This window comes from Macaca thibetana, chromosome 16 (assembly GCF_024542745.1).
Source record: "Macaca thibetana thibetana isolate TM-01 chromosome 16, ASM2454274v1, whole genome shotgun sequence".
NCBI lineage: Eukaryota > Metazoa > Chordata > Mammalia > Primates > Cercopithecidae > Macaca > Macaca thibetana.
In genome coordinates, this window is record NC_065593.1 from 47,681,480 (window position 1) to 47,706,520 (window position 25,041).

General features: G+C 52.6%; 2 protein-coding genes and 1 long non-coding RNA gene across 3 annotated transcripts in view; 1 reads left to right on the forward strand and 2 right to left on the reverse strand.

Annotated features, from left to right (window-relative positions):
• The window catches only part of MRPL45 (mitochondrial ribosomal protein L45), a 390,432-nt gene extending 387,444 nt beyond the window's left edge, over window positions 1-2,988 (forward strand). The window contains exons 7-9 of the mRNA XM_050762841.1: window positions 410-559; window positions 1,889-2,062; window positions 2,281-2,988. Of these exons, the coding sequence (XP_050618798.1) occupies window positions 410-559; window positions 1,889-2,062; window positions 2,281-2,367 (411 nt within the window). The 3' untranslated portion in view covers window positions 2,368-2,988. The remainder of the gene's footprint in view (window positions 1-409; window positions 560-1,888; window positions 2,063-2,280) is intronic.
• LOC126938651 (uncharacterized) overlaps window positions 1-25,041 on the reverse strand; it is a 72,402-nt gene that overhangs the window by 3,358 nt on the left and 44,003 nt on the right. The window lies entirely within an intron of this gene.
• Window positions 5,317-24,659, reverse strand: GPR179 (G protein-coupled receptor 179). Its single transcript, XM_050763006.1, has 11 exons — window positions 23,798-24,659; window positions 20,078-20,186; window positions 18,280-18,367; window positions 17,624-17,859; window positions 16,722-16,790; window positions 16,235-16,344; window positions 15,677-15,915; window positions 15,357-15,495; window positions 14,595-14,700; window positions 13,913-14,059; window positions 5,317-12,231 (listed from the first exon to the last, which is right to left on the reverse strand). The coding sequence occupies exons 1-11, from the start codon at window positions 24,589-24,591 to the stop codon at window positions 7,189-7,191; spliced, it is 7,080 nt and encodes a 2,359-aa protein (XP_050618963.1). The 5' UTR covers window positions 24,592-24,659; the 3' UTR covers window positions 5,317-7,188.

The following is a 25,041-nucleotide window of genomic DNA, read 5'->3' on the forward strand; positions in this document are numbered from 1 at the left end:
ATTCCCACTTTTCATTGTTAATAGGTGAGTGGGAAAAATATATATATATGCAGTCAACACAAGTACATGCAATAATTGCCAGATTATGAAAGTGTATGGGAGGGATGATGGTGTATTGGGCATGCCGGCAGTTTGGAATGTGGTTTTCATTTATTTGGAGAAGGGTGCTCAAAGAGGAAGGTGGGTCTGAAGTTGTGATTTAGATAAAGAGAGAGTTGTCAGGTGAACTTGCCCAATAGCTTAATCAAAACTTGGGAAGGTGCGAGAGAAAACAGGCACAAGAGAGCATGTGGTGGGAAATGTGCTGCCTGTTGGCTGTAGTCTTGCAGGAAGTAAGAGCAGTGTGGCAGCACCAGCTTCCTTAAAGGGAGGGAAAAATCCAGTTGAACTTGTTCTCCTCTGCCCTTAGGACATGACCTGGGACATCAAATATAAGACCGTCCGCTGGAGCTTCGTGGAATCTTTAGAGCCCTCCCATGTTGTTCAAGTTCGCTGTTCAAGTATGATGAACCAGGGCAACGTGTACGGCCAGGTCACCGTACGCATGCACACCCGGCAGGTAGAGGCACTAGTCTGCCTTCCTCCCAGCTTTTCTTCACACTGAGCTTGGGCACCTCCCTCTGGAGTGCTGGGTGTGGTTGCCCAGGACTGTAAGCAGTAACAAAAGGTACACTGTGATCTGTCTTCCTTGCTGTGCTGCTGTCGCCTTCCCACTGTTACATGTTGGCTCTACTAAGACATGTGTGAGGATATTCTCTCCCACCCTTCCTGTTTTTTTTTTTTTCTTCTCCAAGACAGGGTCTCATTCTGTCACCCAGGCTGGAGTGCAGTGATGTGATTATGGCTCACTGCAGCCTCAACCTCCTGGGCTGAAGCAATCCTCCCACCTCAGCCTCCAAGTAACGGGGACTATAGGGGCATGCCACCACACCTGGATAATTTTAGTATTTTTTGTAGAGACCGGTCTTGTCATTTTGCCCAAGCTGGTCTCAGACTTCTGGGCTCAAGTGATCTGCCCACCTCAGCCTCCCAAAGTGCTGGGACTATAGGCATGAGCCATTGTGCCCCACTCCTTCTTCCCTGCCCCCTGTCAAAGAACTTGTAAGAGTAAAGTGTCAGTAGTTGATCAGATAGTCCTAGATTCAGAATTCCGAGATAATTTTTTTCTACCCATTAAGATTTTTTCTGGGCCGGGCATAGTGGCTCAAGCCTGTAATCCCAGCACTTTGGGAGGCCGAGACGGGCGGATCACGAGGTCAGGAGATCGAGACCATCCTGGCTAACACGGTGAAACCCCATCTCTACTAAAAAAAAAAAAATACAAAAAACTAGCCGGGCGAGGTGGCGGACGCCTGTGGTCCCAGCTACTCCGGAGGCTGAGGCAGGAGAATGGCGTAAATCCGGGAGGTGGAGCTTGCAGTGAGCCAAGATCTGGCCACTACACTCCAGCCCGGGCGACAGAGCGAGACTCCATCTCAAAAAAAAAAAAAAAAAAAAAAAAAAAAAAGATTTTTTTCTGGCTGGGCACAGTAACTCACGCCTGTAATCCTAGCACTTTGGGAGGCCACAGCGGGCAGATCACAAGGTCAGGAGTTTAATACCAGCCTAGCCAACATGGCAAAACCCCGTGTATACTAAAAATAGAAAAATTAGCCAGGCATGATAGTGTGTGCCTGTACTCTCACCTACTCAGGAGGTTGAGGCAGGAGAATCACTTGAACCTAGGAGGCGGAGGTTGCAGTGAGACAATCTCATACCACTGCACTCCAGCCAAGGCAACAGAGTGAGACTCCATCTTAAAAAAAAAAGATTGTGTGACAATAAAACAAACAACTCACACTCACACACCAAAAAAACTAAGAGGCCAGATTTGCTTTTATCCTTGCAGACTCTGGCCATCTATGACCGGTTTGGCCGGTTGATGTATGGACAGGAAGATGTACCCAAGGATGTCCTGGAGTATGTTGTATTCGAAAAGCAGTTGACAAACCCATATGGAAGCTGGAGAATGCATAGCAAGATCGTTCCGCCATGGGCACCCCCTAAGCAGCCCATCCTTAAGGTAAGGTGGCTTGCATGGTTTAAAGAGAGCTGAGGCAGTACTTGGGGTCTGCTAAGCCACTCTGTTGGGCTCCCCCTAGTGGCAAGAGGGGGTGATGCACCACTGGGAAAGGGAAGGCTTGGTGGGTGGGTGGATGGATGGGTGGGAGCAGGGGATGAAGTTCTTCTGGGTTAGCCATGGGCTTGGTTGGTGGGTAACTTGGCATCCTACTCTTTCAGACGGTGATGATCCCTGGCCCTCAGCTGAAACCAGAAGAAGAATATGAAGAGGCACAAGGAGAGGCCCAGAAGCCTCAGCTAGCCTGATGACAAAAATGACTTCTGGGGTGAAGCCTGGGTGATGAGGCTGCTGGAAGCTTTGAAGTCTCCCATTCCCATCATGCTATAGAAAGAACTACCTTTGTTCTCCCCCATCCTGCTCAGGTCTTTTCAGTAGTCTCATCCTCAGCAACCATGGCTGATGGCTGGGCCCTAGCAGGTGGCAGGTACAACATGGCCATGTACACTCTTCTTTTTTAAATTTTTTGTCTAGCTTCTGAGTCTAGATGAAAGACAGTATGTTTCAGAGAACATTGGATACCAGTTTTTTCAACAGCAGGGACTGAGAGAGAGAACCAGCAGCATCCTCTTTGTAATCACAGGGCAGGGATCAGAGTTTGAAATAAAACGCTGTCAGAGTATTGGTAAAATTTTGGTGAGTTCTGTACATTTCCCCTGGTTCAGGCTGGGCATAGACCGGCCTTCAAATGGCAGAAGTGGAAGATAAGCCTGCTTGTGAGTGATGTGACTTTAAGGAAATCTAGACTGGGAAAGAATAATTAGTGTTTATAAGATATTTAAGAGGCCCTTTTTCATTTACTGACTCACTGATGAATCAGCATTTGTATTTTATGGAAAAATATAAATCCAAAAAAATAATTTGTCCCTCAGCCTTTGATTGTGTTCTTAATTATTGGCTGTATCAGGAAGCGCTGGGGGAGGGAGGGACCATGGAGAGATTGTTACATTTGGAAAATTTATCTGCAGTATTTGGTTCCCTGATTTCTAGCACCACTTGGAGATAGGGACTGTTCTTTCCAGCCCAGTGTTGAAGGTGAATGTACAAGAGTATGAACCTATGCAGAGGAAAATAGGCCAGCCCCTCCTTGTTCCTTAGCTCCAGATGGGCTGTTAGAAGGGTGTGGGATCTCACATGCCCATGTGTCCTAGGTCATCTGAGCGTGACAAGAGAAATCACTTTGTTTTTGTTTTGTTTTATTTTTTAGAGATGGAGTCTTACTCTGTCGCCCAGGCTGGAGTGCAGTGGCACGATCTCAGCTCACTGCAAGCTCCACCTCCCAGATTCAAGCTGTTCTCCTGCCTCAGCTTCCCAAGTAGCTGGGACTACAGGCATGCACCACCATGCCTAGCTAATTTTTGTATTTTTTGTTTTTAGTAGAGATGGGGTTTCACTATGTGTTGGCTAGGCTGGTCTCGAACTCCTGACCTCAGGTGATCTGCCTGCCTCGTCCTCCCAAAGTGCTGGGATTATAGGCATGAGCCACTATACCGCCCAGCCAGAGGAACTACTTTGTACCAGCAATAAACTTAGCTTGTAGTACTGTTGCTTTTATCAGTCCAGTGTGGGCTCCTCTTGAAAAATAGGGCCTACGGCCGGGCGCGGTGGCTCAAGCCTGTAATCCCAGCACTTTGGGAGGCCGAGACGGGTGGATCACGAGGTTAGGAGATCGAGACCATCCTGGCTAACATGGTGAAAACCCGTCTCTGCTAAAAAATACAAAAAAAAAAACTAGCCGGGCGAGGTGGCAGGCGCCTGTAGTCCCAGCTACTCGGGAGGCTGAGGCAGGAGAATGGCGTGAACCCGGGAGGCGGAGCTTGCAGTGAGCTGAGATCCGGCCACTGCACTCCAGCCTGGGCGACAGAGCGAGACTCCATCTCAAAAAAAAAAAAAAAAAAGAAAAAGAAAAATAGGGCCTAAATTCTCATACTTCTCTTTCTCAAGCTTAGAATTTTCTTTGAAGAAATCTGTCACTTAAAGTAAAGATTAATCTGTACTGACCTTGTCCTGAGAGTAGAGTCCAAAGAAACTGGAATCTGGTCAAGGATAAATAACTTAACTCTCCAGTCTCTATAAAGCTACTACCTCAGCAAAGCAGCAAACCAGGCTTCACTAAGGAAGACTGATGTTTTCACAGCAGCTGTTAAATGTTTTTTTGTGTTTTTTTTGAGATGGAGTTTTGCTCTTGTTGCCCCAGCTGGAGTGCAATGGTGCGATCTCAGCTCACTGCAGCCTCCGCCTCCCAGGTTCAAGTGATTCTCCTGCCTCAGCCTCCCAAAGTACCTGGGATTACAGGCATGCACCACCACACCTGGCTAATTTTGTATTTTTAGCAGAGACAGGGTTTCACCTTGTTGGCCAGGGTGGTCACGAACTCCTGACCTCAGGTGATCCCCTGCCTTGGCCTCCCAAAGTGCTGGGATTATAGGTGTGAGTCACCATGCCCAGCCTGTTAAGTGTTAACTATGGAAACAAAGATATATATGCTTAGGGAAGAGACAGCCCTGGTGTCTCATCAACCACTCTCATCATGCTACTTAGTCCCAACCTTTTTGGCTTAAAGTGTACATCACTTTAATTACTGCCCAAGTGAGGTTTGATCACATCCTATTCGCTTGAGCCCTGGATTAAGGCAAAAAGAGAAGGGACGTGCTTTGAGCAGGACCCACTGCCAGGGAATATGGAGGAAGGGGAAATAATCCTTGCAGGGTAAGGAAGCAAAGAAATGAAAAAAAAAAAAAGCACATTAGTGGGCAAACAATACATTGATTCCTTTGAATATGTAAAAACAATGCTTCAAATAAACCTTCATCCCACTCCCCTGGATATCTCGGGGTTCTCTAGATAATCCTAAATAGCAGCTAAGCAGTAGCTGCCACCAGAGAGCCAGAGGATGAGTGCAATTTCCATTTCCCCTTGGGATTAAATCCAGCTGAGCAAATGGCCTCCAGATGTGAGGGGCTCGCTAGAAGGACCAGGCAGAGACCATCTGCAGTGTCAGCACTGACCTAGGCACTGGCAGAGCATTAGCCAGATAACCGAAAGTCCCAAGGCTGCAGTGTTACTACCTTGAGCTTTGGAGCAGGCATTGTTCTTTCCTTATCTATCTTCTGTTACTGTTTAAAAATGTTAAAAAAGATAATCATCATTATGAATAAGCTAGAGCCAACTGCAGCGTCAAGAAAAAGCACTCTTTATTTCCGCTCCCCATGGTTTATTTCACAAGAGTGGGTTTGGCGGCAAACCCACTTTGCTGTTTCCAGCTAGACCAGACCCAACGGGATTGTTTTGGGGTGCACAGCGAAATCCACCTTAGCTCAGAAACTGTAAGGCTAACTAGCCAGAGCCCAGAACAACACCACACTTAAATTACTGCTCTAAAAGCCCAGAATAAGGGCCCTAGGTAAGGGAATGAGGACATCTGGTCCCCAAAGGAGAGTAGGTTACTCCATTCCTCTGTTCCCTTTTAGAAATGGAGTAGTTTGTTACTTTCTCTGTGAAGTCCCATAACCACCCAGCATATTTATATGCAGACTAGATGTTAACGGCTCGTTTTCCCTTTGGGTATTTGGTCTCCCTGTTTCATCTTTTTCTCCCCATGAATAACATCAGTGTCGGTACTGTTGTACTGTTAGAGGGTGTGACTTACTGCCATCTTTAGTGCCCCTATCCAGCTCTGCCATCTCTAGCTGCCCCTTCCCTGCTTTCCCACCTCCCTTTGCCAATCTTGGGACTTCTTTGTATGTTTTTCTCCTTCCTCATTTTCCTCTGGTATTATCATCTAATCTCAGCACTTTGTAATCTAGTACTGTTTAAGCAAGGGTAGCCTGAACTGAGGAGACAAGAGAGCCGAGCCAAGAAAGAGCTCCCTAAGAAAGAAGGCTTTGTCTTCAACAGTGCCCTTTTCCCACCCCTAAGGCTTCTAACCTGCCCCATAGCACTCCTCTTTCAGAGGGCAGAAGAATTAGAGTGCTGGCTGTGTACAGGACCGCCTTTCTTGAGCTCCTCTGGAAGGAGATTGATGTGGCCTCTTGTTACTGAGCAAGTGATTCCTGGGCAGGGAGAGGTGGGGGTGGCGGGGTGTGGGTCTTGCATCAGAACCAGAGATTCCCGTTGACTCCAGTTGCTTTGACAAAAGAGAGAGGTCCTGTTGATGGCAGCGCTGAAAAGCTAGGGGGAGACAAATGAGCCAGTGAGGCGAGCTCTGGAGACTGGTGAGAGTTGGGGCAGGAAGAGGGGGAGACCCCCTAAAAAACTAGCAAGAGGCACACAAGGATGTCTAGAAGGAAGAGCTCCCTTGACTGTGGGGAGGACCTGGGGAAATTGCTTTTCTTCTGTGTTCTTTCTCTCTCACGTTGCTTTGGATGCCAGATGTTGGTAAGGATGTCAGCGTGCCTAGTTGTTTCTGCTTCAGCAGTCAAGCAAGGCAGGTATGAGAAGCAATAAAGCAGAAACAGGAGATTCAAAGTCAAAATGACAAGGTCCTTAATGCATTTTCAGGCACCTATTTTGAGTCATTTTAGCTTTTCCCCCAATTTATCTTTCAGCTTCAATTAAATGGCTCTTCAGCTTCCTATGGTGGCCTTTATAGCCTTCTATGGTCCACCATCCCTATGTTGCCAACACTTTGTATGGTTTAGTTTCTTCTCAAAAAATGCTCCGTCATAGACTTCAGAGAATTGGGTCTCCCTGTGAGAGAAGGCAGGCTGGGCACAGCTGACTTCCTTTCGTCCCTAACACTGGCTTTGTGGGTGAGTGTCCAGACTTGGGTGGTTTGTGTTGTGAGTACTATAGGTGGATGGGAGGAGTCCTTGGAAGCAGAGTGTCCAGTCTTTGTTTCCTCGAACAGGAAGAAAAGTTAGAAGTAAAGAGAGGATGGGCCTTCCCATTGGGGTCCAAGCTGTACCCTTTTCATACAATTTGTCTTTGGGATGAGTTGACTTCTGGTCTTCTCAAGGAGGGGAAGTGGCCAGGCTGTCTTTGATTCAGCTCTTTGGGAACACTTGGACTTGGAGAGAGCCTTGGCTCCTGAAAGCTAGCTCTGTGTTTGACCTCACCTAATAAGGCTGTTACTCCCAATCCCAAGGATAGACAGTTGGAGGGGTGAATTCTTCATACTGAGCTTCAAAAGCCACTTGGCCTGAGTCTTCAGTTAAGGAGGAAGACTGAGCCTCAGCTTCCTGGAGACTTGGCTCTGGGGCTAAGCTGGTCCTTGGCTCAAGCCCTGAAGGTCCTTGTAGTTCTCTGACACCTTCAAGAGTGAAAGTACTGGCTGGCCTGCTTACCTTGGGGCAGGGGATTTTGCTTTCTGGAAAGAAGTGATCCAGAGGCCCATGGACTAAAAGGCAGAGTGGTTTTTCAGGAGCTGTGGGGAAAAATTCTCTCTGAGTTGCTGTTAAAGCTAGGAGGCCAGATTCCTCAGGTGGGACTCCAGTTTCCTCCCCAGGACAGATGTCTGCCATGGTACCCTTTATTTTATTTCCTTCTGGATCTGTGATTTCCCATTGGCACAGCTCTGCCATCCTGCTCCCCATGCTGCCTGCTCCTTCGGGGCTGACTTTGAGTTCTGGGTCCAGGGCACCTGACTGGGGCAAGAGCCCTCCTGAGCCTGTGCCTTCCCCAAGGCAGACTACCTCCTGCTCTCTGGGCTTTGCTGCTGCTTTTGAGAAGTGTTCTTCAGTCCCTCCAGGTCCTGCCTTCTGAAGAAACATCTCTCCTTGCCCTTGTGATTCTCGTTCCAGTTCCCTTTCCTCTGCTGCTCCTCCACCCACCTCCCAAGGGCTGATCTCTGCTTTCTTGGCAGAGGGAGCCTCTTCCACTTCCCACAGACACACTTCCACTACCCTGGTCTCCACACTGCCTGCTGCCTCAGAACTTCCTCTGTTGCTGTCAGAAGCATCTGGGGCTGGCTGTGGGGACAGATCCTTGCCATGTTGACTCTCCCAGGGACACACAGCCTCCTGCTGCCTGAAGTCTGCCATCTCTGGCTTTTTCTGAACTGGCACACCTTTGGGCTCTGATTTTTCTGGGGCTCTGCCTTTCTCTTCTTGAGAGTCCCCTTTTCCATCCTGCCTTGATACCCCTTTGACAGGGATTCTTTCAGTAACTTCCCAGGGACAGGTCTCGGCCTTGGCACTTCTGTCAGGTTTATATACACCTGCATCAGGCACATCCCATGGACACACATCAGCGGCCCTGCCCCCAGTGCTGACCAGTCTCTGGGAACTGGCTTTAGGTTGGTCAGGGCGCTGTCTGTTTGGGTGGGAGAAGGAAACTGCTGGGGCAGTGGTCGCCCCTGTATAGACAGATTGTAGCTCATGGCTTGTTTTTTCCCCATCTTCGGTGGTGAATTCTTCTGCGTTTGGAGCTGGAGCTTTTTCTTGGGTTATGTGTTCTGGGAAGGAACCTACCTTTGGGTCTTGTCTCAGGTCTGCCTTCTCTGTTGCTTCCAAGGAATGTCCCTCTGCCACTTCACTTCTCATGCTGCTGGGCAAGTCTGAGATCTTGGGCGCCTGAGCAGGGGATTCCCTCAGGTTCTTGTTTTCCCAAAGACAAATAGCTTCCTGTTCTTGACACAGTTTTGCCATCCGTTTTGATGCGTCTTCTCCCAGGGAAGTGAGTCTCCCCTTTTCTAGAGCTTTCTCCCTCTGCTCTGCTGATTCACTCCCTGTCTCTTGGTCCAGTCCCTTCCCAGTAGTTCCTTCATTCACCTCCCAGGGACACATCTTGGCTTTTTCACTGGTAGCAGCTTCCTGTGCTTCCCAGGGACACACCTCACCTGGCCTGCACCCCATATGGTCCAGTTCCTGGAACCCAGCTTTTGGTCCATCAGCATCCAGAGTATCTGGACCCACACTCCCCCAGGGACAAGCCACGTCCCACTCTGGGGTTGGCTTCTGTGGCTTCTCTGGAACAGTAACAGCTGTCTCCCTGGGTCCAAGATCTGCAGAAACCTTTCCTGTATCGTTTGGAGATATCCTAATGTCCTCAGCTCCCAAAGCCCTTTCCTCCCCCGCTCCAGCACCCACCTCCCAGGGACAGATTTCTGCCTTCCCCGCAGTCAGGGTTTCCTCCACATCCAAAGAGCAAATGTCGGCAGCTTTGCTTCCCACACTGCCTGATATCTGGAGAAGGGTTTGGGGTCTCTCTGTGTCTTGAGGATGTGGTTGTGGGGAGAAGCTGCCAGGGTTCACACTCTCCCAGGGGCTGTCCGCTTCTTGCTTTTGGATCTGCCCCTCAGGCTTTTCCCAAGCTGTGACATCTTTGATTTCTGATTTTCCAGGCATTTTCTCCTTGTCCTTTTGAGAGTCTCCTCTTCTTGGTGCCTGTGCTGATGTCCATTCCTCTCTTGTTCTTTCATTTACCTCCCAGGGACAGATTTCTGCTTTGGCAGGTGTTGCTTCCTGTGCCTCCGGCCTGAGATCTTCCTGTGGACACACCTGTGTTGCTCTGCTTCCTCCATTGCATAGGAATTGGCCACCAGCTTTGGATGAGGAATTGTCTAGACATGGGCTGGAGGGCCCAGGGACCGTGCTCTCCCTGGGACACACTGACTCCTGCTGTTGACTTAATTTCTGCACTGCTTTCACAGTGTGTTCCCCCATCTCTCCAAAGCTTCCTTTTCTGGAGGCTTTTTCCTTTTGGAGAGATTCTCCACCTGTCCCCAGACTCAGCATTTCCTGCCCCATCACGTTATCATCCAGCTCCCAGGGACAGATCTCTGCTTTCCGGATAGCAGGAGCATCTCCTGCCTCCCACGGACACACTTCAGCAATGCCACTACCCAAACTCCCTGAACACTCTGAACTTCCCGGGGCCTGAATTGAGACTGCTGAGGGGCCCCGGAAATCTGTACTCTCCCATGGACAAAGAGACTCCAAGTCTCCGCCCGGTTTCTGTTCTTTCCAAAAGGTTGCTTTCCTGGTTTTCTGCTTTTCCTGAGGGAGATCCTTCACTACCTCTAGGGCCGGTTTCCCATCCTCACCTCCTTCACTTGCCTCCCAGGGACACAGCTCTGCCTTGGCGATGTCAGATGTATGAGCTTCTGAGCCAGCAGCTTCCCACCCAGGCTTCTCCACCTTCCTGGCCTCCACACTGCCCCCAACCTCAGATTTGTCTCTGATTCTGCCAGGGTCCTGAGGAGCTGACCCAGGGCACAGACCTCCTTGATCGGTACTCTCCCAGGGACACACTGCTTCCTGCTCCCTCACCAGCCTATCTGGCTTTTTCCGCATCATGGGAACCACATCCGTGGGCTCCGATTTTCCGCGGGCCTCCCCGCTCTTTTCTTGGGAGTCACCTGGGTCTTGTCTTAGTGCCCTCGACTCAGGGGCTCCTTCACTCATCTCCCAGGGGCAGATTTCGGCCTTGTTGCCACTATCTGGCTGACGTGTTTCTGATTCAGTGACCTCCCAGGGGCATACCTCTGCCACCCTGTGGTCAACACTGCCCAGGGACTGGATGCCAATTTTGGGCAGTTCCTGCCACCCAACAGGGGCGTCCTTTGATTGCTTGACATTTTTGTCCCTGGAAACTTGCCTCAGCGTGGCAAGCCCTGTTTTACCTGCTCTCTCAGCTTTCTGCTCCCCTAGACCCTGGGATGTCCTCCTGCCTCTGTCTTCTTGTTCCCTGCTGCCCTCCTGTTGACAGACTTGGAGCATCCTGCTGGTGTGAGCATTCTGTTGGTTCTGGAGGGACTCCTCATCATCACAGGGGGCAAGAGCGGCCTGCTTACTCACTGCCTTGGGCCGGCCTAGCCTGGGCGATCGAGAGGGTGCCCCCACACTCTCTCCCACAGTCCCGCTGTTCTGCCCCTTGGGACTCTCCTCCACTCTCTCCTTCTCTCTGTAGGTGCTCCGAGAACGGGTCAGAGCTTTAATCGCCAGCCCCAGGCTGCGCATGGAACCCTGCTGAACAGGGGCCTTGAGGCTGTGGGATTTAGGGAAGATCTTGGGCCTGTCTTCGTCCGCATCGTTAGCTTCCCTCTGGTGATGTGCGTCCTCTGCGTCCATCTCATTCTCCCCAGCCTTGCTTTTCTCTACTGCAACAGAGAGGGCCCTCCAGAGCCTGGCTCGAGCTGGGGCAGGGGAGTGGTGGCCTTGCTCTGGCCCTGAGGGGCCTTCCTGGGGCACATTTTCTTTCTTGACTGGCAGTTCTGCGTTCTCCCAGGGGCAGATGTAGGTGAGTAAGTTGGGGCTTTGAGGGGGTACTGGGACTGGTGCTGGGGCAGGGACTGGGGTTGGAGCTAGAGCCGGCAGCAGAGCTGGCGCCAAGGTGGAGGTGGGAGATAGCATCCCTGGCTCTCCCAGGCAGGTCCCAGACAGGGTCAAGGTGGGGGTGGAGACCTGGTGCCGGATAGGTGGGTGAGGCAGCCTTCTCCCAGCCTCCTCATGAAGCCTCCCAGAGGCGTGAGAGCTGTCCATGCTGCTGCTCTTGGCAGGGGAAGGTGGAGCTGACAGGGGGGCCCCTCGAGGCCGCTCCAGCCTCCTGGCCGATGGCCTCCGCACCAGGCTGGCCATGGCCGCCTCGGCCTTCTTCCGCTCCTCCCGCTCTTTTGCTTGCCGGTAGGTCTCCTCCAGGTAGGCCTGGCTGGCCATGAGCAAGGCCTTTTCCCTGGAGCCAGCCACACTGAGCGACTTCTGCAGAGAGGCGGGCCGGGCTCTGGGTAGCCTCTCTCCCACCGTCAGGTTGTGGGCGCTGGCTGACCTGAAGCCCAGGGCAGGGGGCCCCTCCACCGCCCTGCTCTCTGTTCGAGAGGCCTTCTTGGCCAGTTTCCTCCTCAGCAGTGAGTCAAGAAGAGGCGGGTCCTGCTCCCTGCGCTGGTCATAGGTGCTGCGGGACTTGCGCAGAGCCGGTGTCCCCTCCGGTTCCTGGAGGCTGGAGCTGAGGAGCCGGCGGCGGGAGGAGCCGGGCAGGCTGCCACGGCCTGGGGAGCCTGAGTCCCGGGAGTGCTGCCTGGCCAGGGCCTCGGGGAATTCCGCCAGGTACCTCATGAAGGAGCGGCCCAGCCCCTGGCGTGAGCTGCCACGCTTTTTGGGCAGGTGGGGGTTGTTTGCAGCCATTTCTTTGGTTTTATGGACCTCCAGCTGGGCATAGAGCTTCTTCAGCTCATCCTGTGGGGCGGCAGGAAGGAAAGCAGGGCTGCAGGTGAGCTCTCTCCATCCTCTGGCTGTCTGTTAGTCTGCCCTTAATTAGACCTTTTTCCCTGAGGGATCTCTTTCCATCAAGCTGTATCTCATCCCTGCTTCTAAAACTCTCAGAATTCACCTCTTTGTTCCTGTGAGACCAGTTGCCAACCTGAGTCCCAGCCAGATCCAGTCAGCTCAGAGGGCTCAGATGTACCCCCTTCTCTGGGGCATTGTGGTCTGGTGAGAAGTCAGTAGCCTGGGGACCCTCAATATGCTGTGTGCCTGGAGGCTGTTTTCATGACCCCTCCCTCTGAGCCTCTGGATCTTCTGTAAAGCAATGTTACCTGGGTGACCAGTGTTAACTTCCTTAAGAGCATTATCTGATATTGATGAGACTAGTGGGTGTGAAATGTGCAGTGTTCAGGTGTAAGTGATGGAACAGGGCTTTAAAAGTCTTCTGTTCTGGGTTTCTCCCCAGACCCAGCATAGGGGCCACAGATTGGCTTGTGTTCCAGAAAGTGGAGAGTCGAGGTGGAGCTGTCCCTCCATACTCCCTGGCCCTTCAGCTGGATTGGGGTCTCAGGATGCAGGGCAGGCAGAGCTTAGAGGCTGAGGACACAAGGGGGAAACAGGCAGAGGCAGCTGGGACAAGGAAGGACTCGGGAGATGCGGAGAACTCTGCTTTGTGAGCCTGTAAACAAGTCAGGTGTGAAGAGGGCCCCAGTAGAGGTGGAGGGGTTCACCACAATGGTTCCTAGACTCTGGATTATATAAAACAATGGGCTTAGATTATCAGCTCTCCTTATATCTTACCCACTGAGCCTCTTGTTAGGGTTCTGGTGACTATAATGATACCCTTGAGCACATAAATTAAAATAAGCATGCTCTTCCAGTGTAGACCCAGGAAGAACTTCCTCTCTCTAAGACCTGTCAGGTCCAGGGAAAGGGGATCCTGGTGGCCACCTGAACTACCCAACCCCACAGCTGTCCCTAGGTACCAACCAGCCTGCTTTGCTGGGGGCTGAGGATTTTTTTTTTTTTTTTTTGAGACGGAGTCTTGCTCTGTCACCCAGGGTGGCGTGCAGTGGTGTAATCTCAGCTCACAGCAACCTCAACTTAGCAGGCTCCAGTGATCCTGCCTCCTGAGTAGCTGGGACCACAGACATGCAGCACCATGCCCTACTAATTTTTGTATTTTTAGTAGAGACGAGATTTTGCCATGTTGGCCAGGTTGGTCTTGAACTCCTGACCTCAAGTGATCCGCCTACCTCGACCTCCCAAAATGCTGGGATTACAGGCATGAACTACTGTGCCCGGCCAGCTGAGGGATTTCTTAGTCTGCTACCGACCTGATGCCCCTGCTGAGTGAGAGTGAAGGATGTGAGGGAGTAGGGCTCTACTCTCGGCCCTGCCTCTAGCTTGCCACATGGCCTGAGCCTCCAGGATCTCATTCTGGAGCTTTGGGGTCTTCTCACTTGGGTGTGTGTGGCCTCCTTTGAATAGAGTCAGGGGAATCAGTTTAGGCCAGTGGTGGAGAAGGGAGAGGGCAGGTCTTGGAGGGAAGAGGACTTGCAGTGGCACATAGCCCAGGTGGCAGGGCCCAGTCCTTCCTCTGCCCCGTTGCTAAAAGCTAGCATTGAAAGGAGGCAGGGAGGGTGGCACATACCCGAATGTCTCCAGGGTCCAGGCTGCGCTCGCTCCAGGCTGAGGCGATGCTGCTGCCGAGGTAAGAGCCCGAGTGCTGCAGGTCCAGCTCGTCCTCGCACACCTCATCCACCATCTCCTCTCGGGGAGGAGCCCCCAGCTTCCAGAACTGGCAGGGGAGCATATGAGTGGGAAAAAGACTCACCCTGGCTCCCTGTCCACTCCTGCACTCACCAGCCCTGTGGAACGCATCCTTACTTTATGACACTTCACCCCCTTCTCTGATTTGGAATTCTGGGGATCTTTAGAGTTTTACTCCCCTCATCCTCCCTGACCTTCTCTAGCTCAGAGAGTGGGGTGGTTCCAAGTCCCTGACCCTGCAATTCCTAGTTGGGTCCTTCAGCTCTCCCACCTCTCTCTGTGTACCTGCTTCTGAGTAGATTTTCAGAGTGTGCTAACCTTCCAATTGCAGGAGGGAGCCCCTCCAGCCCTGGCTCTTCTTTCCCTTGTCCAGGAACTGGAAGCAGAGAGTGTCTCCACTCAAGTCGGCTCCTAGCTTAGGGCCCCTGGCACTCTGCTCACTCACCCAGCAACTTCTGTCGTCCTCACCCTGGCCTGCAGAGGGCACTGCGAGACAACAGCTCCACAGTGCCCCAGACAGAGGGGCTGGGGTCGGCCTCACAGGCAGGAGGGGAGGGCCTTACCTTAGGGATGAAGATCAGAGCCAGCGTGGTGGTGACGGTGCTGTGGGTGTGGAAGAAGAAGAGGAGGAGGGTCCAGTCCGGGTGCAGGGAGGGAACCAGCACAAACCTGGGGCGGGATGGGGGCACAGGTCATTACTACAGGTGGGAATGGCCTCTTCCACTTCGCCTTCTCACTGGCGTTTCACCCCAGCCCTAGCCCTGATATCCTTAGGATGAGGGGGCATTCTGTCCTCTCCTGCTATCTCCAGGATTTAGGTCCCACCTCAATCCTGTTAATCCCCACCTCCAAGAAGCCCTCCCAGACTACTCCAGCTCACTTTCTTTGGCTGTGTATAGCACAGACCTGTGCTCCAGACTCTTAGGCCCACTCTGTGGGTTAACTGCCTCCACCACAGGGCCTGGTCCTTATGGACACACTGCTGCTCTTATGGCTGAGGAGTAAGGGGAGAAGGCAGGGAGGACTGAGCATGCATGGAAAGGGGTATGTTGGGGTGCTGGAGAGGTGCTTTGGGAGGGGTGATGAGTTAGGAGGAAGGTCCTCTTCCTCCTCTTGTGTGTTGGGGGCCTCCTCACCTGGGCCAGGCATGGAGTACAGAAGGAACATCTGGGGGGTAGGGAGAAAACCAGAAGTGGGGGCCTTCCTCAAAGTGCTGAGGCATAGCAGTGTTGCCAGGATGGCATGGGATGGGGGCACCTCACCTGTGAGAGGTGAGGAGTGGTGTTAGAGTGGAAGGGGGTGTGGGTAGGGGGGTCCGTCCTCACCTCGCCGTGTGGAAGGCAGTGGAAAGCAGCAGCTCATTGTGCAGGGCAATGCCCATGTAGCGTGGCTCGTGGAAGGCCGAGAGCACAGCCCGTGTGGCGTAGCAGAGGAAGCTGCCCCAGCACAGAAGCAGCAGCTCAGCTGCAGGGAGGGAGAGAGCCAGCACTACCTCAGCAGCCGTCCCACCCCTTTCTCTGAAGGATGTGCTGGGGGGAGCCTGGGCCAGGGGTCTGGGGAAAAGACAGGAGAACCAGAACAAGAGAATCCCTGAGGCACAGAGTCAGGGACTAGCGGAAGGCTGGGCTCAGCAGAAGCAGCTCACCCACAACCATGATGTAGTCCCAGCGGTCGTGGTGACAGAGGTAGAAATGGCGGCCAGTGGGAGTGTGGCTTCGGATCACCAGAGGTGCGTGCTGGATGCCTCGCTCCAGGGCACCCACGGTCCACACAGCCAGGAAGCCCAGCACAGGTAGCAGGAGCAGCCCCAGGCGCCGCAGCAGCCGCCCGCTGCTTAGAAGGGCGCTCCGCTGGGCCGTTCGAGACAGAAAGAGCTGCAGCACTCTGCGAGGGTTAGAATACACAGGGTGGATGGCAGAGACCTGGGTGGACCGCGAAGAGGGCACCAGCACCCTGGTGTCTGTCCATTGCTGCCCTCTCCTCCACACAGGTACTTGTCCTTCCATCCTTTTTGTGATTTGCTGCCTCTTGCTACCCCCGCAAAAAGTAACATGGAGGACAAGGCTATGGTGATGGGAGTTGGCCTTGGGGGTACAGGGGAGTGGGGCTGGCAAGAGTCTGGCTTTGAAAAACACCATTCCATGAGTGAGCTGGGGTGGTCTGGAATGAGCAGCATGAGGGCAAAGTCTGTCCCAGGCCGTACCTGTAAAGCTTGAGTATGATGGTGCCGTAGACAATGGCAAAACCCAGCAGCCGCACCCAGCGAAGAGCGATGCAGCGGAATACACTGGGCTTGAAGTATAGGATGAAGACCTGGTGGGAAGGGGCAAAAATCTCTGCTCTCCACTGTGCTTCTGCTGTGGGCCAGGCCTATGCTAAGCACACTGTGGATCCTCCCAACACCCCCGCAATAGGGCCATCACCACCTTCATTCTGCAGAGGAGCAGCTGAAGTGTCAAAGAGGTTAGGTAACTTGCCCTAAATCACACTGCAAGTCACAGAGCTCTTTTAAGCCTGGGGCTCCAGAGCTCATAGAGCTTATCATTTGTGGGTATGAGTAGGGGAAATCTGTGGTCTCTGAATCCCCTCCAGAGGGCAGAGAAGAGGAAGGGTTCTGGGGCTTGGAGGGTGCCAGGTTTTGGCTGTGGGGGATGCTGGAAGGTGGGGCCAGCCTCTGGCCATAGACTCACAGGAAAGTAAAGCAGCAGGAATCCAAAAAGGACAGTTTCCAGCAGGACCACTCCAGATGCCCAGATCCTCTGTGAAGCAAGGAGAGAGGCATATGAGCAGAGTCTGGACGATGGTTCTAGAGGCTCTCAAGCCTATGTGAAGGGTAACTCAGTGGCCCTGAGCTAAGGCTTCACCCTGTAACACTGGCTCTGCCCTCTCTACCCATAGCCATGCCCCCTGTCACCCCAGGCTCAACTCCACTGGCACTAAACATGGCTAAGGCCAAGGTTTCACATCATCCCCCCACACACATCCCTGTGTTCCTCCCAGTCCCACTTAGGGCCTTGCTGCAGACCTAGGCTCAAATCAGAGGCTGCTGGAGCTGGAAGGGATCTTACTCATTCCTCAAGCATTGCGTCAGGCTGCTCCCTTGTCTAGAACAGGGTACCCCTTCTTGGCCCAGTAAGTGTCCAGTTAACCTTCAAGCCTGGCTCATGTCACATCCAGAAAGTCTTTCCCATGCCATCTCAGGCAGAATGACTTTCTATAAGCTCCCACGGCAGCTGACAGACACCTCCATCCTTGCCCCCATCTCACTGTGCTGTCATTTTATTTACATGTCTGCTTCCTCCATTAAACTGGGAGCTCCATGCGAGCCCAGATCACTTCCTCTAGAGCCTAGGCAGTGTTTTGCTTAGAGTAGATACTCAACTGGCATTTATTGAATCAAGTTCAATGCCCTTATTTTACAGATGAGGAAGCAGGTCCAAGGCGGAGAAATCATTTGCATCATGCTACATAGTGAGTTAGATTTAGAATCGAGATTAGAACCAATTTCTCCTAAATTCTGGTCTTAGGTAATCTCAGGTCTCCTGTTGAGACGGGTCGGACATGTGCGCAGGAGGTGTAGGGCCTTCCTTGCCTTGTTCCGGCGGCAGCGGTAGGAGACCAGCATGCTCAGGAAGATGGCCAGCATGCAGCAGGCCTGGCAGGCCAGCACGGCAGCCCGCAGAGCCACGGCCTCTTCCACCAGGCACGGTGTGGCATCCATGCAGCTGGTGCAGCCCTCAGGACATGGCAGGCACCGCAGCAATCTCCCAGATCTGCCTTCTGGGGACCCGAATTGCCCGGTAGTCTGGAAAGCACTCTCCTCTAACCCTATAAAGAATAAGATGGGTGCAGGGAGAGGGGCCCAGCTAGAGCATCCTGACATCCCAGCCTTTTCTCCTGATAGTCACCACAGCCCTCTCCCTGTTCTCCTGTGATCTGGGGCTCCAGGGACAAGTGGGAATGGGTGCTTCCTTGGGATGGAAGAGTACCAGGAAGAGGTGACACCAGGCTAGGGCTCCTTGAGAGGTCAACTTGCATCATATTTGCATGTTATAAGCTCATACTCAGAAGGTGCAGACACCCCCACACTGCAACTTGCTTGCCTTTCCTGCCTCTCTCAACCTTCTGCTCTTGCCCCACAAGTTCCCTCCCAGTGTCTCACCCCAATCTGGCTTTCTTCCCCAGATGTACCCACCCAACCAGCCTCTCCTGTAAAACGCATGTCTGGCCCCCATCACACTTACATACCCTCAGAGGGGCTTGCCCCGTAGAATCCAGGTCGGCAGCGGCAGAGGTAGCGGCCAAGAACAAAGCCCTGACTCTCCAGGGGGACACACTATGGGGACAACAAACACAGTATGTGTTTATGTGGGGCTATCTCTGGAAGAAATTTCCCTCCTGGGAGAGATGGAGGGTCCATCTACCTCCCTATCCATGGGACTCGTGTCCACACTAGGGAATCCCTCCAGAAGCCCTCTCTAGCTCTTGGGAAGCCTTCCCTCTGTGGAAACCCTACCTGGCCCCTGCTGTTTTCTCTCTTCCCAAAGAGATCCTAAGCGAAGAGCCCAGGGAGAAATCACCCTTTTGTTCAGACCGGCAGTGACAGGAGCCTCATAAGACCCATTTCCTAGTGCCCAGCTCTTGCTAGGGCAAGGTACTGAGGGAGATGGAAGTAGGGAAAGTTCTGAGCCCAGCCACGCCTTGTGTGCCTACATCCTACTTCAAAGGGTCCCCATCAGCTTCCATCTTTGGCACACAAATAGACTGGAAAGGCCCCCACAGAGGAGCAGCTTCCTTCATCAGGGACCATCTGGCTTTGGCACAGGACTGTTTTTCCCAGCCTTAATGCCAGGCTAATGCCAGGCTGGTGGGATGCCAAGGCCAGCCTTTATTCCACCTCCTCCTATTGATGTTTGCCCGGCAGGGGACAGAGCAGACCTCAGAGCCAGGCAGGGAATATGAGCAAATGAGGTCAGATCTATTGTAGGGAGTGGCTGGGAACAGACATCAGTGACGCAAAGGAAGGGGTTAAACCTTGGAAGATTCTATATCAAGCCCCTGACCTCACCTAGTAGGGTTAGTGTGTGGTGCTTGTGAAGCTGTGGTCCAACTTCCCCTCTTGCTTGGACCACCGAACTACACTCTGTTCCTGCCACAGTCTGTACAATTAGACAAACACGCACCTAGAGAAGTGCATGTGTCTGGGTTAAACAGTGAACTGGATGGTGGGAGTCCTTTTCCATCCCTCCACCTCTAGCTGCAGACACATGTTCCCTGAAGAGCAGTAGGACCACCTGTGCACACAGAACAATATGCCTGCCAGCCCCAGCAGGTCACAGGGCTCGCTCTGGCTTCAGCTCAGCTCAGGAACAAGCATGCAGTGATTGTAACCATGGAGTGGGTGAATTCACTGGCCTCCCAGTTTCCCAATACTGGGTTTGCATGATTACCAGCCAGTGCTCTCCATCATTGTGAGTCACCTGCACCCATAGCTTTGAATTGACCTGCATCTGGCCCAGGTTCCATCACATTCACCGGTCCCAGGCCTCTTCGAGCTCCTTGGTTGGTTAGATTCCTCCTACACCCCAACCAGCAATTCCATTTATTTCAGCAATATGGAATATCCTTTTGTAGACAGACCAATGGAACATCCTTTGTGGGCCAAGAGGAGCCCAGAGCTGTGTTACATGAAGAATGTGTTCCCGGGGAAGGAAAGGAGATAAGTAACTGAGGCTCAGGAAGTCACCCTGGGGAGGGGTCCTGGAGCACTGAGTACCAGAAAGGAGAGCAGACAGGAAGGAACACTGAAACTTCAAAGGAGTGAGGGCAAGAGTAGGGGGAATAGGGGAAGGGAGGGCAGGCTGTAGGTAACCTGACTTTTTAAAAGCCTGGTATCTCACCTCTGCCAATCACTAGGAACTCCCCTTAGCCCTGAGATGCTGGGGTAGCTTTGTCTGCTGCTCCTGGGAGCTGTGTGGTGGCAGTGATGGGAAAAGGGGAGGGAGGCAGGACTCTAGTAGTGCCCCCCCATCCTCCTCATCCTTACCTGGGTGCTGTTGAGATCACACAGGTGTGTGTTAGAGTACCAGCCTGGGCCACTTGCACACTGATTGATGTCCACACTCTGGAGATCTACGTCCATCTGCACCTGCCCCCTACGGCAGTGAATTGACAATTAGGGGCACAGTGATGGATGCCAAAGTGGATGTGTGTCCCTGGGCGTTGTTGGGGCCCAGAAAACGATGCTCCAAATTATGGCACTTTGGCATGCTGAGGACTTTGAACTAAAGGAGATTAGAAGGGCTCAGAAGTAAGGTATCTCCGACCTTCTCCTTCCCTCTTGTCTCCCATCCCTCTTTCTCTCCACTGAAGTGAGTTCTAGAAACCAGAATTCCCCTTCCCCAAGGCAGGTCATAGACACTAGAATCCCCCTCCCCCAGAGCGAGATGTAAAACCAAGAAATATTACTCTCATCTTCCCCTACCTTTCTGTGTAGGAGCTGGTCATAAAGAAATTCTCTGGCCTGCCTTGACTGATAGTAAGTAGGTCATATGACCCTCATTCCAGAGGGATCCTGCCCTCTACCTGGGAGGAAGGATGCTACATAGACAGGCCAAGAGGAAGCTGAACAGAGGCCTGGCTGAGTTTCCCTACTTAGTCTACCACCATTAGATCATAGCCTTTTTTGTCCAATCACAGTTCTACAGGGCTGACCATGCTTCATGGAATCTAAGCATAACAGTGAACAATTTTCCCTGAGTCTATTTTTTCTTTTTTTCTTAGACACACAATCTTGCTCTGTTGCCCAGGCTGGAGTGCAGTGGCATGATCATAGCTCACTGCAACCTCCACCTCCTTGGTTCAGCTGATCTCCCACCTCAGCCTCCCAAGTAGCTGGGACTGCAGGCTTGTGCCACCATGCCTGGCTAGTTTTTAAAAATTATTTTTAGTGGAGACAAGTTTTGGTCATATTGTTCAGGCTGGTCTTGAACTCCTGGACTCAAGCCATCCTCCCACCTGGGCCTCCCAAAGTGCTGGGATTATATGTGTAAGCCACTGAGCCTCTGCCACTGGGTCTTCATTTCTGAAGGCTCCTGTGTCATGTAAAACTTTGGCTAAATAGGCGGGGTGCAGTGGCTCACACCTGTAATCCCAGCGCTTTGGGAGGCCAAGGTGGGTAAATAACCTGAGGCCAGGAGTTCGAGACCAGCCTAGACAACATGGAGAAAGCCTGTCTCTACTAAAAATACAAAAATTAGCCGGGCGTGGTAGCTCATGCCTGTAATCCCAGCTACTCGGGAGGTTAAGGCAGGAGAATCACTTGAACCCAGGAGGCAGAGGTTACAGTGAACCAAGATCGCGCCACTACACTTCAGCCTGGTGACAGACCGAGAGGCAATCTCAAAAAAACAAAACAAAACGAAACAAAAAACGGCCAGGAGCGGTGGCTCACCCCTGTAATCTCAGCACTTTGGGAGGCCGAGGCAGGTGGATCATGAGGTCAAGAGATCGAGACCATCCTGGCCAACATGCTGAAACCCAGTCTCTACTGAAAATACAAAAATTAGCTGGGCGTGATGGCACGCACCTGTAGTCCCAGATACTCAGGAGGCTGAGGCCGGGGAATTGCTTGAATCCGGGAGGCGGAGGTTGCAGTGAGCTGAGATCATGCCACTGCACTCCAGCCTGCCAACAGAGAGAGACTCCATCTCAAACAAAAGGAAAAAAAAAATAAATTCGTCATGCCTTTCTCTTGTTAATCTGTCTTTTGTTATAGGAGTGTTGTGACCCTTATGATGAGTGAGGAAAGGGATCACACTTTTCTGCCCCTACAGGCACTAGATCTGGGGACAACGCAGTCTTTGCAAACTTTAGCCCAGCACCTGCAGTGTGTGCGAAGGGCATGCGTGCATTCCATTTCTCCAGTATTATGAATGTTCACTGTCTCTGTGGACAACAATTTTATTTCTACCAGGTTGTTCTCTCCACCCCTCAGCTTTTTGATATCCTATCATTTCCTGGTTTCTATCAAGGAGTAGAGAGAGGGCACATGTCAAGACATGGCAGGAGCCATGATGATCTCTGAAGAGGATTTTCACACTTCCTCATGCATGTACACATGCACACACACAGAGATCAGCTCAGCTGTTAACCATCTCCTCTCTCTGCCCAAGCCAGGTCTGAATTGATCACAGCAAAGGAGATATGAAATTGAGGAGCCCTGACCTGGCACTGCCTGGACCAGCAGCTCCCCAGTCTCTGCTCTGGGCTGAGCTGGCAAGGAGCCAGGCTGCATGCTGGCAGGAGGGGAATCCTGCTGGGAACAATGAATGGGGACACAGAGCTGGAGAAGCAGTGTTGACTGTTGAATGTCCTGCAGTCCTGGGCTCAGTTGCTGCTCCCTTCCCAATAGGACCCTCAATCCTTCTTTCCTGTGGTTGAGGGAGGAGGTAAGTTACTGGAGGAGAATCACAAGCTTCTGCTTGGCAGGATAGTAGGGCCGCTTGGTGTAAAGAGTTGGCCCTGGGGACTCAGCCAGCTCCTTGGCAGAAAGAGCTTTGATTCCAAGCCCCCTCAAGAGTTTTCCTTCCGCTGGGCATGGTGGCTCATGCCTGTAATCCCAGCACTTTGGGAGGCTGAGGCAGGCAGATCACCTGAGGTCAGGAGTTTGAGACCAGCCTGGCCAACATGGTGAAACCCCGTCTCTACTAAAAATACAAAATTAGCCAAGCGTGATGGTATGCACCTGTAATCTCAGCTACTCAGGAGGCTGAGGCAGGAGAGTCATCTGAACCTGGGAGGCTGCGGGTGCAGTGAGCTGAGGTTGCACCACTGCACTACAGCCTGGGTGACAGAGCGAGACTCTGTCTCAAAAAAAAAAAAAAGTTTTCCTTCTCCTGGGAAGCCTCATTGTACAGCTCTCAATTGCTAGACAGCAGCAGGTTGAACCCCTGGAGTGCCCACCCGGCTCTCCTCTGACAAGCCTGGTGCATAGATTGTCACTGTCATCCACACCAAGACCTCTCCTACCTCTTACACTCCCTCCTCAGGCCTGGGGGGCCAAGACCTCTGCCTGTCTATACTGTCACATCTCTTTCTTTTCTTTTTTTTTTTTTTTTTTGAGACAGAGTTTTGCTCTTGTTGCCCAGACTGAGTGCAATGGTGCAATGTCGGCTCACCGCAACTTCTACCTCCTGGGTTCAGGTTCAAGCGGTTCTCCTGCCTCAGCCTCCAGAGTAGCTGGGATTACAGGCATGCACCACCACATCTGCCTAATTTTGTATTTTTAGTAGAGACGGGGTTTCTCCATGTTGGTCAGTCTAGTGTCGAACTCCCGACCTCCAGGTGATCCATCCGCCTCGGCCTCCCAAAGTGCTGGGATTACAGGCGTGAGCCACCACACCTGGCTATACTGACATATCGCTACACACATGTGTATACCTGCATATAGATGTATGCTACATATGTATACCTATTTGTATATGCACAGGCTCACAGACATTCCTGCATGTACTCAAGCACATAAACCCAGATAAATATGGATTGATTTATACACATGTACACTCATACCTGTATGTGTTAATAGATAGTTACAGATTCCCAGAGCCGACTGTGAGTACACACAGCTGAGTACAAACACCCACATCTGTGTGCCCTCCAGGCATGCACATGTTTGTGCCAAATGGTCCATGCACAGCTGAGGGGACCTGTACTTCCTTCTCCTACATCCCCACACACACATCAAATCCTGCACAAACCCACTTACCTGACCTCTGGGCTTAGGTCTGGCTTGAGTCCATAGAAGGTGGCAGAGAGTGTGATCAGCCAGCCAGGTCGGAGCCGTTCTTCCTGGCATTCCAGGAAAGGAGGAGACAGCCTCACCTGCTGTGTGTTCCCCACATATCCATCTGCCCGTGGCCACTTGGGGCTGCCGAGGCTCCCTAGGTCATTGGTCAACACCCGCTTCTTCAGGGGAGGGGTGTCCAGGTCCCCAGGTGGGTTCTCCTCCTGCACCCAGTTCCCAGACAAGTCCTGAAGGATGGTTTCCTCCCCAGTCCGGGTGGCCTGCAGGGCCAGCTGTAGGTGGCTGGCCCCTGGTGGAGGGTTAAAGGTCAGCAAAGCCCTGTACACCCTTGGGTCCCCCTCGGCCATGCTGCGGACCAGTGCCTGGTACCATTCCACATCCTCCTCCACACTGGACTCACGGATGTCGTTGGCTTGCAGCAGCATGTTAAGAAAATTGGCGGCCTGGGCAAGGGTGCCCGCTGCTCCCTGTAGGATTGGGGGGAGCCCTGGCATGGCTCCTGCCCCACGCGCTTCATAGCGCTCACTGCAATTCGCCTGTGACAGCTGCTGGGCATCTCCGGAGTAGAGATAAGTGAGGGCGGCCTCAGCCCCCTCTGGGGGTACCCTCATGGGCACAGATCCTGGCTTGACTTGGGAAGACAGAGGGGGCAGAGAGCGGGGGGGCCGCGGACCCCCCAGAGCCCAGTCACAGATGAAACAGCAGCCCAGCAGCCCCCACACAGTAGGGGGCATGACCGCTCCCCTGGTGCCCATCCTTGGGACAGCTCTCAGGACCCTGGGATCCAGGCTCAGGAGAGCCCAGGCAGAGGCTGGCTGTAGTCTGGGGGCTGTCTGCCTCCACGCTTCCTATGCTGGCATTCCCTTTTCCTCTCTCCCTCTCCCTCTCACGCTGGTGCTGGCTCGCCTGCTTTTTTCTTCTCTAACGTCACCAGCTGGCTTCTGGATGTAGGTATGAGGGCCCTGCCCCCTCCTCTCTCAGTGCGGCCCACTGTCTCAAACCTCTTAATCCTGGCACCCAACTCTTTCCTCCCCTCCTATCCAGTATCCAGGCTCCCTCCATCCCCCACCCACATCTGCTCCAGAGAGAGAGATGGGAGGGAAGGGGAGACGAAGGCACCAGTTGTGCTCTTTCTCCCTCTCTCCCTCCCTCTGCCTGCCCTTTGCTCCATTAGGAGAAATGGGCAAATCCAGGATGGGGCGCCA